Genomic DNA, 15,395 nt, shown 5'->3' with positions numbered 1-15,395 from the left:
TTAGGCTCTACAGCAGTAAAGGTTGAAGGCTGCATGGGACTTTGTTACTTTGTTTTTCTCATTTTCTACTTAGGTGAAATTTTTCACAATCAAATATTTTTAATTGATCATTTCCATTTGAAGAAGAAGCAGAGTTTGCACAGTGGTGTCCTCCAAACATAGCAGCAGAGGGCTGATAGCAGAAGTAAGACCCAAAGACAAGAAAGCCATTAAAGATTTCCTCCACTACCTGACAGCTGGCAAAGTAAGCATGCAAAGCCCGACATGTCCACATTTACACATTTATTTGGGTTTAGGGAGAAAACACAGGTAAAATATTTTGATCATACACAAGTTTATATTTGGTAGGGAAAACAGGTTGCCACGTTTGTATATTTTATTTTTATTTTTTCTGTGTTTAATAATGGAGGGGTGCTGGGAAAATGTTGACATTATTCAGAAACACCAGTTGGTAACAAGATCTTGTCACACGCAACTAATTAATACACAGTGTTTGCATTTAGCACTCAAGAACAGAAAAGCACGTGCAAGATGATACCTGGTTTGATGGTCTTGATTCTTTGTCCTGTTGCTATATTTACACCTGCACTTCCTTTGTCCATGTTCTGAGGAGTAGCCCCAAATCTGAGTCCCCCCGAGTTCATACCTCCATGTCAGCAGCTATGATACTCTATAATTGGTTTCTCTGGCCTCAGCGGCCAAGCAGTGCTTCCTTTGCAGTTTGTATGTGATCACACAGTTCTCAAAGAGATTTCTCAGGGTGGGGCTCAGCTGAGGTTATGTTCTCTCTAAGAGCTGATGTAGAGGGTACACAGCCTGGGACAGGGTGAGAGGGTGAGACCAGGAACGAATGCAAATGTAGTTCTCATAATCTCAAAGTTCAGTACAGCTACCACAGAGAAGACACACTAATAACACATTGTGCAAGCTTTCACAGCAACACATGTTGATTTGCAGCTCCACACAAGTCAGTAGAAAGTACGCAACCCCAATCTGAGGTGACAGGAAGTACAGCAATGTACTAAGGGCAATACACACACACACACACACACACACACACACACATGATTTTTTTCTCAAATCCTGTGACAGTACATGATGTCTATACCATTTAAAAGTCTCAAATAAACACATACTGTACTTTTTCTTCAAGTATTTTAAATAATAAATAAAATATTGCTGTATAAATAAAATGGCCATATCAATTCTGATTAAAGCTGAAACCAATGTTTTTAAAATGAGAAAAATAAAAAGGTCACAGATAAAGACCTTGGGCACTAGGAATTTGGACCAATGTCAATACAGTCTCCCTCCATTCTTTTTTCTTCCCGTCTTTTTTCCCTCTTTTGAGTAGATGGCAGAGCTACGGTATCTATTAAAGCACTTGGGGCTATTATTAGGCTTGTATTTACCTCATTCTCTAGGATACAGTGGTAAGAGGTTTTTATGTTTGAGCAAGGCTCCCAGATGTTTTGAGGAAGAATCTGGAGAAGAAGGGGTTTGGAGATTCAATTCACTAGTAAAAGTATTTTGCTAGATTCTCATACATGGACACAGGTTCTTTTTCAGTTCTGTCACCTCATCAAACTAGAAGCCTGCTTCTGCTACCAAGACTGTTTCCCAAGGGCTAAGCTTTCTGTCTATCACAACAGTAGGCCCTACTGCCTTCTTTAAGTGGGATTGTGGGATTGATAAATGAGTGTCTCTGCCTGGGAAGTAAGATCTTTGGGCCTGAGGCTCAAGATGGATGGACAGCTAGCTGCACGCTTACTCTGCAGCCAGTTTCTAGAAAGGAAAGGCATGCTTGCCCATTAGAGAATACCTAAAGTGGGAGACCATTCCTTCATGCAACTTTGTTAACCGTAATTTTCCATATGGTGCTCACAGAATCCATTGGTGTTCTAGACAGCAAGGGGCTGAAGCCATATTTATACTGAGGCTCAGTATGTTTGCATGCTGCCTGGTCATAAGATCTGGGGCAAAGTCATGAAGATCTGTGATTGTTAAGGGCAGGGCCTTTTTCCTCCTGTTTCAGTAGTCTTTCTGAGCTTTGAATTACCAGTCCATATCAAGCAGGATCATGTTTCCAGACCTGTATCTGCCATTTGCATGTAAAAGGTTCTACCAGCACTTAGATCTGTTCATCTGTGACTCTGAAGTTATCATGGGAGCTGAGGAAATCTCTCCATCCAGTTTACAGAGAAAGAAACTTATTCTTAAAATGTTATTTTGAATTTTAGTAATCTCTACATATTCTGGTCATTGTGAAGCTTGATGGGAGGCAGATAAAAGAAGTTCTTAGACTACTCCAAAACTGCTTGCATGAGGAACTCATTACAAGAAAGGAAAAGAGCCACGTGGGATATCCTGGGGTAGGAAGTCTAGCAGGAGAGACTCTGAAGTATGGGATAGAGAAGGATGGTAACAGGAGAGCATCTAGGATGCACGTGACCCTTTCCCCAGACAGCGGCAAAACGGCATTTGAGATGAAGCCGTTACTGCTTGGTCTCCCATGGCTGGGTTTAGGACTCTGAGCTCATCAAACCTAAGGAATGTGTGGCACATTCTTTGCTAGGGCTGATTAGCTTTTATTTTTAGTTTTTTTCTAATTAATCCAAATAATCTAATAAAAAAATATGGTTTAAAAAGACACTTGGAAAACTAATATCAACCTCCTGTTTACAGCAGGCTACACGGGAAAGCGGAATGGGCACGCTTGCCCGGATTTGGGGCCACTCTGGGCTTGCCAGGTTTTTAAAGTGGGTCTTCTAGGGCCAACAAGGGCAAAGCCTAATCAGGAAGAGAATCTCAATTGATGAGCTGATCAGTTGTTTTTAGAAGTTTCATTTCTTTTGTGTGTGTTTGTTTTGAAATACTATTTTTAGGGAAATGACAAGAAGTAATATATACTAACATAAGTTATTACATTTTTAAACAATTTTGTGGGTTACTATGTTAAAATTACCTTGCTGATGTGTTTTCATTGTGCCTCATGAAAAGAAAGATAGGGAGAAAAAAATAAAGAAAAAAATCTGGCTTAGATTTCATATCTTCCCCTGCAGTTTGTATAACCCATATAAAATAAAATCTATATGTTAAAAAATAGGATTTCTTTTAATATATATTTTTCTTTTTGTAAAATTATATGTATTAAATACATTTGAAATGTTGCTATAGGTAAATTAGAAATTTTTTTTTCTAATACTATGAAAAAGACAAGAGTTTCTGTTGTCAGCATACATCTTATATTTACTTGTCCTTCTTACTGTACCCCAGGGAACCTGTTACGATTCAAGGGTGATTTGGCACTATTCAGTACTACCGTCCTGAAGCGAAAATAAAGTTGGATTAGCATACACATTAAAAGGGAAGTTTTATAACAACTTTATGCTTTCCCTCACTGATTAGAACATAGCCTTTTGTCACTATTTAGAGAGGTATTCTAAACTTAAGAAAGGATTTTTTTTTTTTAAAGGAGCAGTGTTTCTTGTTTGCTTGTTTTGAATTTTTTAAACTGTACTCTACTGTGACACCACAATATAGAAATAGGCTTACTTTGGAACAAACTACAAATACATTTACACAGTTTGTGACAACTTAACTGTCTAGCTAAAGAATTGAAACAGTTTGGTGAACGAGCTGATTACAGATCTTGTCCCAGGCGTTCGATTTCTTCAATGAGAAAGTCGATGTCTTGGTGAGTTGCTGCAGGGTTTGAGACGACCATGCGGAAGAAGTTGACCTTGTCTCCCAGGGGTTGGTAGCTGACCATTGTGGTTCCATACTCCATCATTCTGGCTTTGATCACTGGCGCCACCTGTGGGACAGACAGCACCAGTGCAGTGACTTTCTCTCCCGGACCTCCCCTCAGTTTGGAACCCCACAGCAAGTGATGTTTATAGCTTTTTAAATTAAACAGCGTCACTGTTTTCTTTTGAAGAAACTGCCTCAAGTTTTCATGAGATCAGCGAATAAAAACTGCTTACAACATTAAAAACCCTAAATATAATAAGAGTAACATACAGTAGGCTAGCAGGCACTAGACACCTTGATTTGTGTAGTTAGTATTTAGAGGGGATGAAAGAATCTGGTCCTGGGGATAAATAGTTTAGTCATACTACATTGGAGGGCGTTTACACCCAGAAAATGTAAAGTCACTGAAAGAAAGCATCGTTGATACAATTATTATGAGGGATAAACCTCAATATCAAGTGATAGATAAGAACAGCAGACCTCTGAGGGGCTGGAGAGATGAGTGAGTACACTTGCTTGAAAACCTGAAGATCTGCATTCCCCTAGAACCCATGCAACAAAGCCAGGAGTGTTTGCACATGCCTGTAATACCAATGCTGTGGGGAAGAGACAGGCTAGTCCTGGGGCTCCCGGCCAGCCAGACTGGCTGAAATCGTAAGTAAGGTTCAGTGAGAGACCCTGTATCAAGGGAATAAATAAGTTGGGGCTGGAGAGATGGCTCAGCAGTTAAGAGCACTGGCTGTTTTTAACTGGGTTCAATTCCCAGCACCCACATGGCAGATCAAAGCTGTCTGTAACTCCAGCTCCAGGGAATCTGACACCCTCATACAGACATATATGCAACCCACATCAATGCACATAAAAAATTTTAAAATGCATCATAAAATATTAAAAAAAGAGTAAGTCAGAGAGCAATAGAGAAAGCCATAGAGTGCTGTCCTTTGGCCTCCTTGGAGGTCACTCTCCATTACCACACACACACACAAGAAAACCAATGAAAGAGCATACTTCTCACAACTTTCCATGATCCCAAACTTTTCTAGCTTTTTTTAATTTTCTTTTTAAATTGTTTTTTACGTATAAGTATTTTGAAAAAAAAAAAGAGCCCTTAATGGTATGAAGAATTATCTGAGAGAAAAAGCTGAATCCACAAGACTTCATATGCAGAAGAATATCTCAGACAAGATCACAATATTTTTGTTAGAGTGTTAGTTCATTGCAGCTTCACAGGTTCGCTCTTTCAGATTAAGTTCATGTCCTCTGGCTTGGCAAAAGCTGTCACCATCTCAAAGAATTCATCTGCAACTGCTCGCCAAAGCGAATCTTCAACTCTGACAGGGCAATTTATTAAATATCCCTTGCACCAGGGACACCCTCATCATTTCATGCCTATCATTAGTCTTCCCACAGGCTGCTGCACCAGTCCACATTCTTCATTCACTGTGGGAGCCCCCACGGTACTGCACCTTCTGTGAACCCTTTCCTGCCCACCACCAACCTGCTATGTTGTAACGAGATGGTCCTTACACACAGAGCCTAATGACATCCTAATTTCTTAACTGACCTTGCTCTATGAGCAAGTCTGTTTTTTTTTTTTTTTCACCTCATCTGTAAGATGATGGAAGGTAGGCACAGTACCTTTTCATTCCTTTGTTTCCTAACATAGCGCAGGAAAATGTAGGGGGCTCTCTGAATTCTAACTGACATGGTAGGAGCATAAGAGGAACAGCTCTCTAAGGTGAGACACACAGTTCAGCTGCATCTACTCAGATGCGTGACCTGCCCACATGTATTTGCTCCTGCAGTTTGCAAGTGCAGCACTCAGTTTCTGATGTTCATTACAGAGACACAGCCCAAAATGAAAAGCCAGAGTCTTCCAACTTATGTGAGATATAAGCAGTCAGAGATTCAGTTGAAAATGGGGACCATCCCTTATATCACGAGCACACCTCTTCATAATTAATATATGTATTTGTTTCCTCCTGAGGGGCCTGGTATTTATGAAATAACATACAGTTATCTTGAAAATGTATTTTGCTATATGTTCTAAAGCTTTTGTGTTTAAATCTTAGAAATGCATAAAATGGGGAAGTAGAATAGTCATTAAGAAGACATTCTATAATGTTAAAATCTTGCCAAATGAGTTCTTCATTACTCAACAGCAAACTTTTCAAAGTCACCTTACATGTGAGGCCAAATTGCTTCTTTACCAAGTTGCTATTTAATCCATTTGTTGACCCTTTGAAAATCATCAATTAGTGGACCATAAAAGCTGTAAAAGAGATGCAGTTAATGATCAATGAATTGCTGGGTGTGGTGGAGGACACCTTTTCCCAGCATTTGGGAGACAGAGTTAGGTATATCTCTGTGAGTTCTAGGCCAGCCAGGGTTACATAATGAGCCTGTCTCCAAACAACAGCAACAAAACAACAACACAACACGAGAATGATTAGAAAGGGGCTAGAGTGTATTTCAGAAACTGAACAGTTTCTAGGCATGCATGAGGTCCTGAGTCCCACCCATAAAGCAGCAGCAACAACAAAAAGATGATTATGAAGATGAAAGAGAGGAACCAGAGAGAGGAGAAGTGGTGCAGAGAGCCTGTCTAGAAAGCCTATATGTGCCCGCCAGATTCCCATCCTCAGAAAGGAGTGAATGCTTCTATTAGTAATGACACTTGTCATCTAGCTATTTGTCCCCTCCCAGTGAGCTCTTGGGATAAGCTCATTAGGTTTGGTAAAATGTTCCCTTCCCGTATGCAAGAAAGCATGTGAGAAGTACTTGCTATAGGCTGAATATTGTGTTTCCTCTATGGTATGACCCGAATCCCCAGTTCGTTGTGTCTCTGGGAGGCTCTGTCTTATTAATTAGTGGCTTATCGTGAGACCCCAGAGAGCTCCTTTCTTTCCTTCTGCCACAGGAGGGTGCACTGCCTAACGGCTGTCGATGGGCTAGGAAGTGGGCCCTTAGCAGATATGGAATCTACTGGCGTCTGGGTCTCCGATTTTCCAGCCCCACTGTGAGAAAAATCAATTCCCATTGTTCGTAAGCCACCTGATCTGTAGTAGTTCATTATACTGCAAGCCCTAAAGTCTCTTTACTTTACCTCAACCATTAACTTTTGGATACTGCAGCCCTGTACGAGCCTAGTCCTCGCCTTGTCTTGTCCAGAATTTAACTTTGCTGTCTCTCCAACATGCAAGTGCATACAAGCACATGTACGCACACGAACATATGTATACAGCACACACTGACAAATTAAGAAAAGCCTCGACCCAGTCCTCATCTTGCTGAGGAATGTGTCCCCAGTTTGCTAAAGAGCAGATAGTAATATTTAAAAACTTTCTTGAAGGCTTTTCTCTATAGCAGCAACTCTCAACCTGCAGGTCACGGCACCTTTGGGCTCATGCATCAGATAGTCTGCATATCGGATATTTACATTACTATTTACAACAGCAGCCAAATTACAGTTATAAAGTAGCAATGGAATAATTTTATGGTTGGGGGTCACCACACCATGAGGAACTATATTAAAGGGTTGAAATATTTGAAGGTTGAGCACAACTATCTACAGGAATTCTATTCTTTCCTTTACATAGAAGGGAATACATTGTTCCAGATGGTCAGTAAACTAAGGTGAGATTCCTGACAGTGGGAAATATGTGTCTCCCTAACCCGGCTGTCCCTCCAGCCTCCTGGAGCAACTAACCTCTGAAGTTCAGGTCTATACGATGCCCCTAGATCCCCTTTCCTACAGCACCATGAGAAGCAGGCTCTGAATTCCTCTCCCTCTGGTGTGCACCATAGAGCATACCTTACCCATGTGTAAATGCCGGAAACAGGTAGGGATTAAAGATTTTTAAAAAGTACTTCCCTGCCTAGACTAGACTTTATAGCTCTTTAGGCTCTAGAGTCAGACTTACAGTGCAGTTTGGGGGAATTACATTTCCCTACTGTCATTCCATAAAATGGAACAGCAGCAGTGGCTGGCCACATCAACTCACATGGGCTGCTATGAGATTTTAAATGATCTAAAACCTGATAAACATGGAGCCTGGGGCATGACACACACTGTTAATGGTAGCTGCTGGTATTATTGCTCCTTCCACTGGGTAGCCTTGACCTTGTTCTCTCAAGAGAGGATATGCAGTAGCTTTCTTTTCCTCTTTTCCCTTCCCTTCTCTTCCCTTCCCTTCCCTTCCCTTCTTTTTCCTTTCCTTTCCTTCTTTTTCTTTTTTTGGATGACCATTTCTGATACTTGAAGTTTCTTTTGTACTTGCAACTCATATCTATTTCACTTAAAAAAATCAGTAACCTTCAAGGACAATTCTTGATGCTTTCTGGATGTCAGTAAAGATTATCAATCAATTAAAACATTATAAACTCTCTCTCGAAACAAGCAAATGGAATCGTGAAGTGAGAAAATGTGGACTTTGCACATCCTGGCTCTGTGGTAGCCCACAGAGGGGATGGGTCCAGGCACCAGCTGGGATTCCCCATAAAGACGTTTCACGCCATATAGAAGATGCATAGGAACTCTCAGCACCTACCTTTGAGAGGCGGTGCATTCTCTCTTCATTGTCTTCCAGAACACGCAAACTAGGAGGTACAAACCAGAAGCAGACATTTGTGTGCTGAGGCTACAAAGAAGAAAGTAGAAGTTAGACCCAGTCCAAAATTCCAAGGATAGTTCAAATGTATTTATTCTTCAGGTTCAGAGAACAATTCCTGTATTTAAATGAGTAAGTGCCCTTGGAGTACCTCCATTCATATTCTAATTATTTGTGAGTGTGCTCTTTATTCCAGCACAGAGGAGCCATCCTGCCATCTATTGTTTCCCTTCATAATGGTCCCAGTTATCCATTACCGACATCAGAAAATGCTGTGGGGGTGAGAATTGGCATTTAAAGATGGTTGTGGCAATTGCTGAAATGTGAGTACATACCTTCCCATCAAACACCATTTCGTATCCTTCTCGGTTTTTTATGGTATTGTATAAATACTCTGCCAGCTCCAAGCACTTATCAATATGTGCTTCAAACCCAGTGGTCCCCTACAAAAGAGAAGAAGAAAAAGCATTAGGCAGACTAAGCCTGTGTGTAGCTCTCAGATAGGAACGGGGAATGACCTGAGTGGTCATTCTGCCATTTCCAGCTCCCTCATTCTAACCCTTCTGGACAGCACTGCTCCTGGAGGCGGTTCTGGTGATTTCTCCCCATGAATTCTCCTCACAAGGGCTGTGTTCCTTTTCATTCCTAGGCCCTACAGCTGGTTCCTTTGTCCCAGGGCCTAATTCCCTGGGGCAATTAGCTTGATTACTCAAGGGGAAAATTTGCCTCTGCAGCTCATAGATGTAATCATGGAAGTCATTAATAACAGAGGGCTGGGCTAGTCTTTTCCTGTAGATAAGAAGCCTTGTCAGGGACCCCCCACATGCCTGCTTGGCTCCCACTCATGTTGTAAATTATTCACCCCCCAAAGTCCCTGTACACCTCCGTAAGACAGGCTCTAGCCGAATGTCAGCTGATCAAACAAATGAGTCTTAGGAAGCCTGCCACTCTGCCTTGCTTGTGCTGTTCCTGTGGTGATGACTCAAGTCAGCCAGTGAAGTCCTTTACTTCTCCACTCAGGATACCTAGGCTCTGGACTTAGGAAAAACAGTACAACAGTCCTGGACTGGAGTGATTTAACCAATGTCTGGGCACACTAGGGAACTGGTTTCCAAAATGCCTTTCCTCCATTAGTTTCTCTATTTGCTAAGTGCAAATGGAAAATCTCAGATTTCAGTTATTGCACTTGGAACTGGCACGACACCCAACACAGCATAGAAACAAAAAGCAACTGTAACCGTAATGGAATTAAATAAGAGAGGTGTTAAGACCCTTATAAAAAGGCCTTATTGTCCCCCGAAAGGAAGGCCCAACACAACCCATGTAAAGCATGCTTCAGAACGAGCTGTACTGAAGTAATGAAATGGATTCAGAAAATGTGTCCAATAAAGTGATGTTCTTTTTCTGTCTACTCTTCCTCATTATTCTTTTTTAGATCAGCTCCTAATTCTTGTAGGGATGAAAGAAAGGTTATCAAACACTCAGTAAGGTAAGGCAGGAGGGTTGCTGTGAGTTTAAGATCAGCCTGCCTTCAGAACAGGATCCTGTCTCAAAACTGTGTAATCAGCATAGCAGAATGGTCTATGGTTGTTCTTGAGGGCAGGTTTGAGTTCTGTGACAGGGATGGCAAGAGAGCTTTGGATGGGGTAATTAGTCTCACTTCTGGTCTAGGGTGAGGGATTGTGCTTACTACTTTGATAACTATTATCATTTGATCTAAAAAAAAAATGAAGCTTTAAGTTGGAAGCCAAAGGGACAATTGTTCCATTTGGATCTCCGACGTTTGAAGCTCCTGTAACTAATTGAAAGAAGCTCTTAAGCAGTGCAACCTGGTCTGGCCCTTCTCAGCTCCAAGGTCTTTGATTTCAGAACTGAGAGAAGCTGGCTCCCTCATCTCAGGGGTTGACCTGCCCCTGCTGTTTGATCCACTCCTGATATCCTTTAAGCTATTTCTCTAAGAATGAAGGGATGCTCCACTCAGGAGCACAGGCTAAGGGAATTGGTGTACTGTGAGGTTGGGTGAAGACAGCCAATGATCAGCAGTTAAGGCAAACACTACAGGAGAAAGAGATGGAAAGGATGGTGCTTGGAGGAAGAGAGAGAGCTCCCACCACACCCAGAGATCAATCTTTCTTAACCTACTATCTGACATTGACAACTATTATTTTGCAATTCCCATTCCTCAGTGAAGTAAAAGCTACTAATTTCAAGGGCTCGTTAGGAACACATCAACAGTATATGAGCTTCTGTCTCCTCCTACAGATCAAAGTGTTGTGAGCAAATAACCAAGTCTTTTGCTGAGGAGTGGGGACTGCTTACATGTCTTTGGCAGATTCTCAACTTTTGCTTTGCTTTGTATTTGGCTTTGTGAGACAGGCTCTTTTTTCATACCTTTGGCTTGTCTCTGACTTGTTATACAGGCCAGGCTGGTCATGAACTTAAAATGATCTTTCTGCTCTCAAGTGCTGGAATTACCAGTGTATGCTTTGCAGGGAGTAAGGGATGGGAGTGGTGGTGAAGTGGGGGTTGCTGTCAAGGTCAAGAGGATGGCAGCACAGTACAGCACTCTTACTAGGCCTCCCAGAAGCAATGGTGACACTTTGAAGCCGTTTGGGAAAGCTCATCAGGGGTAAATCTTATAAAGGAGACTGCCTGAAGGACATTCTTGGGACCACTTCAGAATTATTTCTGCTTAAGCTTGTCTTTCTGTTTAAACTATGTCTTTTGTTTAGAATAGGCTTAAAGGAGATTCTACAAAACACTTGTGGACTGCACTGTTCTCTATCCATGAAATCTTCCCTCTTTCCTTCTTGGCCATCCCATGTGCATCTGAACAATATAAGGTCTTTCCCTCTCCTTGGAAAAACTTCCCAGAACAGTCTGGCATTTGTCACTGTGGGCACAATTCCTACTTCTTTACAAAGACCCTTGCCTGCCTTCTTCCTGGAGGGCAGCATGTCTGCTGATGAGTTGCTTACTTCTGCCTACAGGACTGAGCCTGCTGCCTGTATGTAAACAATGAAAACACAGAGTCAGATGGGTGGCTTCCTGATGAAACACACAGGAAGGGCATGCCTGCTTCCCTTTCATGTACCCCCTTGCTTGTTTTCTCTGAAATAGCATTTTTCAGTTAGGTTCTGTTGTGTGTGTGGGTAGCTCTGGTCATTTTCTGATTTGTAAACTTAGAATCTAGTCAAAATTAAACTAAGTACCTCACAAAACAAAACCAATTTCCCCAAAAAACTCTAAAAGTGGGGTTTGGACTTGGGATTTGGGGGATGAAAAGGATAAGCAGCGGTAGAGAAACAAGCATGACTAGAATGCATTACACCTATCCATGAAATTGCCAAAGAGTAAACTAATAAAAGTATAATCTCTGACCTTTGCACCCTCCTTACATTTAGGATAACTGTCTGCCTCTGGGAGGCTGCCAAGAGGCCTGGCCTGTGCACAGCTGCAGACATGACGTTGCTGGTAGAGGAAGGATCATCTGCACATGTGAAAGCTGAGGGACATGGAACCCCATACAAAGGAATGAGAACTTCTGGAGTTTAAAAAAGTGTTTTCTCGTTAGAATTCAATATGAGCAGTCACGGTGGGCATTTTTAGTCTAATCTCTTTCTAGAAAAACACTAATATACCCAGGTGATCAGTCATCAAGATGGATCATCAACCAAGATGGAGAAGGGCAATAAAATAAAGCAAACGACAATGAGGATGGCAATAGTAAGAGGTGTCAATTGAAAAATCAGATTGTTCTGCCAGATGCATCAAATGGGTTTTTGAGTTGAGCGAGCTTTAGAAACAACTGAACTTGAAAGAAAACAACAATGGATATGATTATGCTCTTGCCCATGGAGAATGTAGGCATGCAGACTCCGAGTAAAGGAAAATTTCCTGAGTAACTTTTCATTCAGGTATCACTTTGTAACAAACTTTGTCAGACAGCTTTCTTTTCTTTACTTGCCATTCAGCAAGTAAAGGCCTGTGCTCACCTTTGCCCTCCACATGAGCCATAGCTTAAAGACATCAACGTGGCGGCCACACTGCAAGGCCTTGTCTCCAGTGTCATAGGACAGGTCATAGTGCTTATCTTGCTGGAAGAGGTAGGAAGCATGCATCTGGTTGCAGCTCTGCATCAATCCCTACAAAAGCCAAGAGAAAGGTCACGGTACTATCTTCACTCTCCTTTAACATCACATTGTGGTGGTAATTGTTTAAAAAAAGAAAACTCAGAGACCAAAACGTTATTGTATCTGTCAGAAGAAGAAAACTACTGGACAAGACTGTCCAGGAAGCACCATAGGCTGATTCTGTGGGATGAAGGCTCAGGTAGTATGCTACAGGAGTTGACAGGGACACACTTACGCTTTTGTCTTCATCTCAAGAAATACATTTGTAAAAATACATAGATAAGTCAAATCCACAACATGATGCTCATTTTCTGAGGTATTTTCTTAGTCTAGTTTTGTGGTAATTAAGACATTTCAGAGACCCAACACTTGGGAGGCAGGAGTAGGAGGATTTCAGCAAGTCTACACAGAGAGTTCTAGGCCAGCCAAGCTTACATAGCAAAATCATCCTTTAAAGAGGAAGAGGAAGGACGATGATAAAAAAGAAGGGGAGGGAGAGGCTTAGGAAACTTAGGTTCTTTGGTTTTTAAGATTTATTTTATGTGTGTGGGCACTTTGCCTACTTTCTGCCTTCACACCACATGTATTAGTGCCCAAAGAGGCCAGAAAATGGTGTTGGGTTCCTTGGAACTGGAGGCACAAATTATTGTCAGCTGCCATGTGTATGCTGGGAATCAAACCTGGCTCCTCTGAAAGATTAGCAAGTGCTCTTAACCTGTGAGCCATCTCTCCAGCCCTGACCTTCTGATTCTTCAAATATGATTACTGTGGCTCTTCTAGCATGTTCACAGCTCTGTAACTGTAAGAGCTTGAACTATTCAAGTCGTTGCTCTTGTTTTTATATAGTGGAACATAAACACATCCAGATTGCAATCCTGATTTGAACATAAATGAGCAACCTTTCCCATCTCCTGTTCCTCTCCCAAGGGTCGGGCTTACAGATTGGATTTTCACATCGAGTTGCTTATGATAGTTGAAAAAGAGAGAGTTTCCTGTCAGTGACCACGAATTTGCCCAACCATAATCCTAATATAGAAATAGGCAGCAAAGTGATTGTTCCAAAGAATGGTGAATGACTCATGCTTCTGACTACAATAGCATTGCTGGTCTCTTACTGGAAACCCCATCACGATTCAATTTATCACACCCACTGGGAGCTTCTGAGTTGACTGTCAGCTACTGTGTGATTGGGATTTCATAAAAGCTTTGGCATTTGGTTTTCTTTCTCTTGTGACTCGTGACAAGAGAAGAAAAGACCAAAATGTGATCACTGAGCTGAAGTAGAAGTGAAAACCTTTTTAAAAAAGTTATCCAAATTAAAACTTAGAGCCATGTAAACAGAGTTCTTGGTAGACAATTGTCTCCACCCTTAGCTTCAGCTTCATATTATGTGTGCTCCATAGTTACTTTGAAAATAAGAAACAAATGTAACATGTTTATATTAGAGCAGGAGGGAGGCATTGACTTACAGACTAATAAGATGTAGCATTTTACCAGGCACATCTATTTTGTTTGGTGGACACAAAAAATTTGTGTCAGTTTTCTCCTGGCATTAAAAGCTCACAAATAGATGTGATCAGCATTAAGGAAAGAACCTCAGTGAGTATGGGATGATGGCGGTGGTGGTGTCAGACCAGATCCTACTGAAATGGAAGATTAGCTTGCAGTCCTCAGTCTTCATGACCAACACTGTACAGAGCAGGCCACCATGTCCACAGAGGTAAACAGTGGTCTAGGTTTGTACACACAAAGCTTTAGTGAGATGATGGTTCTGAACAAGGAAACAGTAATAGAACACTGTTCCAAATGAGTTTTCAACACATGGGTGCTGCACAAAATGAAAGTCTCATATTTAAATAGACTTAGGTCCCTATATATTTAAGTATCTTTTGTTTAGATATTATAATGTATAACAGAATATTACAAACTTCAACAACCCCTTGGAATGCTAGGATTTGTTTTAAACTCTCACCAATACAGCTCAGCCTTTTTAAAATTAAATTATGTGATGCCATTATTCACTTAATTTCAAGGGTGTGTGTTGTCAGAGCATCATATGCTCTTGAAATTGAGAGAGAGAGAGAGAGAGAGAGAGAGAGAGAAAGAGCTCAGTGTTAAACTAACATATTTCTTTCTTTTCTTTGATTTATTTTTATTTTTAATCATATATATCAATGTGTGTGCTACTTAGTCAACTTGACACAACTAATGTCATATACTGAGAAGGAACCTCAACTGAGAAAATGCTTTGATCAGGTTGGCCTGTAGGCAAGTCTGTGAGGCATTTTTTTTTATAAATGGCCTATGTGGGAGGGTCCAGCCCACTGTGGGGGGCGTTACCCTGAGCAGGGGGTCCTAGGTTGTATAAAAAAGTAAACAGAGAGCTATGGAGAGAAACTCCTACAGTGGGCTGGGCCCTCCCACATCAGTCACTAATCATTAATGTTTATGAAATGTTCCTTACTGTTGGAAGTTTCACTTCATGGGCTGCCATGTGTAATTTGACATCAAGAGAAATGAAAACACTGCAGGTGGCATCTCACCAGTGGTGAGTGGTGATACCAACTTTCTTGTCCTGGATTTATACATCTATTTATCGGGCTTGTGCTTTTAAAATAGCATTTTGGTTTGCTTTTATTGACCCTGCATAGTAGACACTGAAGTTCCATGTCTTAGCAGTAAGTGAAATGAGCCTGTCTCCTCAAGCTCAAGTGTATAGCCTGTCCGCCTTCAGCCTCCCTTTGGTGTGGCCTTTCCTTGCTACTCCTACATTCGTTCTCTTTGGAAAAGGAATATTTGCTCTGTGCCATTGTAGGTCTTCAGTGGCTCACAGTTGACAGATAGCTTTGAGTCTCTGAAGAGACTTTGGGACAATGTTGAAACTGTTGAATTACAGTGA

General features: G+C 41.4%; 1 protein-coding gene across 2 annotated transcripts in view; it reads right to left on the bottom strand.

Moving 5' to 3' along the window:
• Positions 1–247: 247 nt before the first annotated feature.
• The window catches only part of Gad2 (glutamate decarboxylase 2), a 66,885-nt gene continuing 51,737 nt past the window's right edge, over positions 248–15,395 (bottom strand). For both annotated transcript variants that reach the window (XM_055608619.1, XM_055608618.1), the window contains 4 exons: positions 12,359–12,508; positions 8,699–8,806; positions 8,304–8,393; positions 248–3,817 (listed from right to left, as the gene is read on the bottom strand). In XM_055608619.1, the coding sequence (XP_055464594.1) occupies positions 3,644–3,817; positions 8,304–8,393; positions 8,699–8,806; positions 12,359–12,508 (522 nt within the window). In that variant the 3' untranslated portion in view covers positions 248–3,643. The remainder of the gene's footprint in view (positions 3,818–8,303; positions 8,394–8,698; positions 8,807–12,358; positions 12,509–15,395) is intronic.

The sequence above is a fragment of the Psammomys obesus genome, unplaced genomic scaffold (assembly GCF_907164565.1).
Source record: "Psammomys obesus unplaced genomic scaffold, mPsaObe1.curated_primary_1811, whole genome shotgun sequence".
NCBI classification, from domain to species: domain Eukaryota; kingdom Metazoa; phylum Chordata; class Mammalia; order Rodentia; family Muridae; genus Psammomys; species Psammomys obesus.
This window is presented reverse-complemented; position numbering and strand designations above follow the sequence as displayed.